The sequence below is a fragment of the Notolepis coatsorum genome (genome assembly GCF_963971535.1).
Source record: "Notolepis coatsorum genome assembly, chromosome: 10".
Taxonomy (NCBI): Eukaryota; Metazoa; Chordata; class Actinopteri; order Aulopiformes; family Paralepididae; genus Notolepis; species Notolepis coatsorum.
In genome coordinates, this window is record NC_140174.1 from 63960855 (window position 1) to 63963638 (window position 2784).

At 40.9% G+C, this 2784-nt stretch overlaps 1 protein-coding gene across 1 annotated transcript; it reads right to left on the bottom strand.

The window, feature by feature from the left end:
* Positions 1–294: 294 nt before the first annotated feature.
* ch25h (cholesterol 25-hydroxylase) lies at positions 295–2756 on the bottom strand. Its single transcript, XM_084322637.1, has 2 exons — positions 2233–2756; positions 295–1809 (listed from the first exon to the last, which is right to left on the bottom strand). The coding sequence occupies exons 1-2, from the start codon at positions 2653–2655 to the stop codon at positions 1474–1476; spliced, it is 759 nt and encodes a 252-aa protein (XP_084178763.1). The 5' UTR covers positions 2656–2756; the 3' UTR covers positions 295–1473.
* Between the last annotated feature and the right edge of the window lie 28 nt (positions 2757–2784).

Here is a 2784-nt window from a genome sequence, read left to right on the forward strand (position 1 = left end):
ATTGATTAGTGGTTAACGTGCATCATGGCTAGAACACATCTGCCGCTCCACCTTGAAGCCTGCACAGCTTCACATCGACACTGTGTCCTCATTCACCAAACAGCACCACAACGGCAGTGAATAGGACATCTTTCTAGCGATGAAAAGCTTTTTGAATCCAGCCATATACATGAAGTGTGATACACAGAGATGTAGATTCATGAAAGAGACACAGGAAGTATACATTACTTTGTTGTTTTATTTCTTAAACATAAAAAAAATATGTTTCAGATAATTATTTTGTAATACTGCACATTGCTTATCAACAGGCAGCCGGGGATTTCCTAATGAAACACGAAACAGTCAACTGCTTCTCTAATATAAATATTTACAACATTAAGTATAAAAACATTCAGACTTTCTCAGTCATTATAAAACATTTTATAGAATACTTCGGAATATATACTCTCACATTAACATTTACTATTTATTTACACATTCACAATGTATAAAATACATTCATAATCTTTCAGTTGTATTATATATTACAAAATCATGTAGTCCTTCTTTTCATAAATCATTTCATAATTCACACAACCGACATTCAGTCTCATTGTTCACACCCCAAATCACATTTTTGTCTCACAATTCACACGTGCTATCGATTCACTTGCTGCCTCTACTTTCTATCCAGGACGAAAACAAAAACGAAAATTGTGAAACTGGTCACAATTCACACAACATCCCCTGATTATTCAACTTTCACTCACCTCTATTTTACATCACACTCAATGCCATCTACTCGGTTGCACTACTTTCTCTACCCTAAGAATATATGTGGACGGTCGAAGTCTTTAGCTACAGTTCATCCAAATAATAATCATGATTTATTTTTTTCTGTTTTCCCCTCAACATTCAAAGTTTTCTGTCATCATTTTCAGCAAACATCATTGTGGTACATATAGTTAAGACTCATTAATATAATATCATACAATATCATAAAATATAATATCTAAATTATACTGTGAATAAATATGTTAGTTCATAAAACCATACATTGCAAAAGTGCCCAGCCCTTTGCCATCTAAATCTTTTAATATAAAAGATGATTAAGAGAGTGGGTTCTGTTCTGCACTGCTGTTGCATCAGCCATCAGAAGCAGACAGTACATATACAGTAGTGCATGTATCTTCTTGTGTGTTAAAAAAAAATTTAATTAAACATCCAACTTTGTCACATTATCTGAAAGCACAACGGTTCATTTCACGTGCCTCGGCAGGATCAGAGTAGTCTGTGAAAGCTTGGGTTCGACCCACGTGGTTCTGTAAAGTTCGACCCAGTCCTTTATCTCCTTCTTCTCCTTCAAATCTCAGTGCTTATTCTCCGGTTCAAAGTCTGGTCAGCCCTGGTACGTATACAGGGTTACAGCCCTTACTCCCTTTAGAACCAGCCAGTTCAGAAAACCCAGTCAATTCAAAACCCACCCGGTCAGGTTCAATCCTCATTCTTGTGTAAAGTTCCAGCCAATCGGTCCCAGTGAGTGAAGTATGGAGCGTAGTTGGACCTGAACTTCAGGTGATGCAGGTCGTGATGCGGAGCTCCGCCATACAGCTCGAACGGGACCAGCCTGTGCGATGCCCAGGGCAGGTCGTAGCCACAGTGGTCCTCCACCGAGAGCCAGATGTTGAGGATGTAGAAGGCCATCTCGGTGAAAGGGTGCAACCGGAAGACGACAGGGTTGATGGCGGCAAAGAAGCCCAGGGAGAGGGTCTCCCAGGCCCCTGAGTATTCAGTGGTCAACGCAGAGGTGGCTGTGTGGGTGTGGTGCACCTGTGGGATGAATAAAGACAAATAAAGCATTGATTAGAGAACATTAAACAATGTTAAAGCTGGTTTGGGTTTAAAGAACATATTCAGAGGTGCGGACGAGTTGAGTTACAGTAGATTCAAGTCAACCAACCATGTGGAAGGTGTACTGTACACAAAAAACAGATTAACACTGGATATAAAACGGAATCAACACAAGCTTGGGACAAATTAATGAAGAAAAAAATGCATGCACTTTAGTGTTTGGTACATCCAATTCACTTCTTAACTTGAAAATCTAGGTATCTTAACTTGAAAATCTACTATGCCTATTTTTTCTAAAGAAATCTCCAAGATATAAAGTAGTGTGCCAACTGCCAACCTTAGCTCATTACTGAAAAATAGATAAAGACACAGGCACAGGTAAATTCATAAGTGAGTACCAACCTTGTGGAAAGTGCGGTAGAGCCAAGGAACCTTGTGGTGCAGCAGGTGCCAGATGAAGTACTGAAAGTCAAAGAGGAGCAAGCACGCCAATAATCCCCCGACCACGCTCAGCCCTCCTGGCGCTTGTGCGGGCAGAGAGACCGGTCTCCAGTACCAGTGAAGCACCGTCACTGGGAAGATGTACACCAGGTGGTTGTAGAGTGTGAGACATAGGCAACTTTTCATAGTATCCCAGGAAATTGTGTTCTTTGGCTGGATCTTGAACCTTCTGATCAGAGCCACTCTGGAGGAGAGGAGGTCCAACAAAATGAAGGGAAAGCAGAAGGCCAGGTAGATTGAGAAAGAGAAGAGGACCGGGAAGAACGGAGACCGAAGGAGAGAGATGTGTCCCACAATGTAGTCCCATATGCTCTGCAGAAGCATGATGGTAAAGTGTAGTTTCTTGTTTCTGTAAGTTTTAAGAGTATTTTTTTTCTCTCTGAGTTAATGTCAAGTATTCCTTGCGTGTGTGAGCTCAGAGTCTGTGTACGATTATGTGTGAGAGCCCTAGAG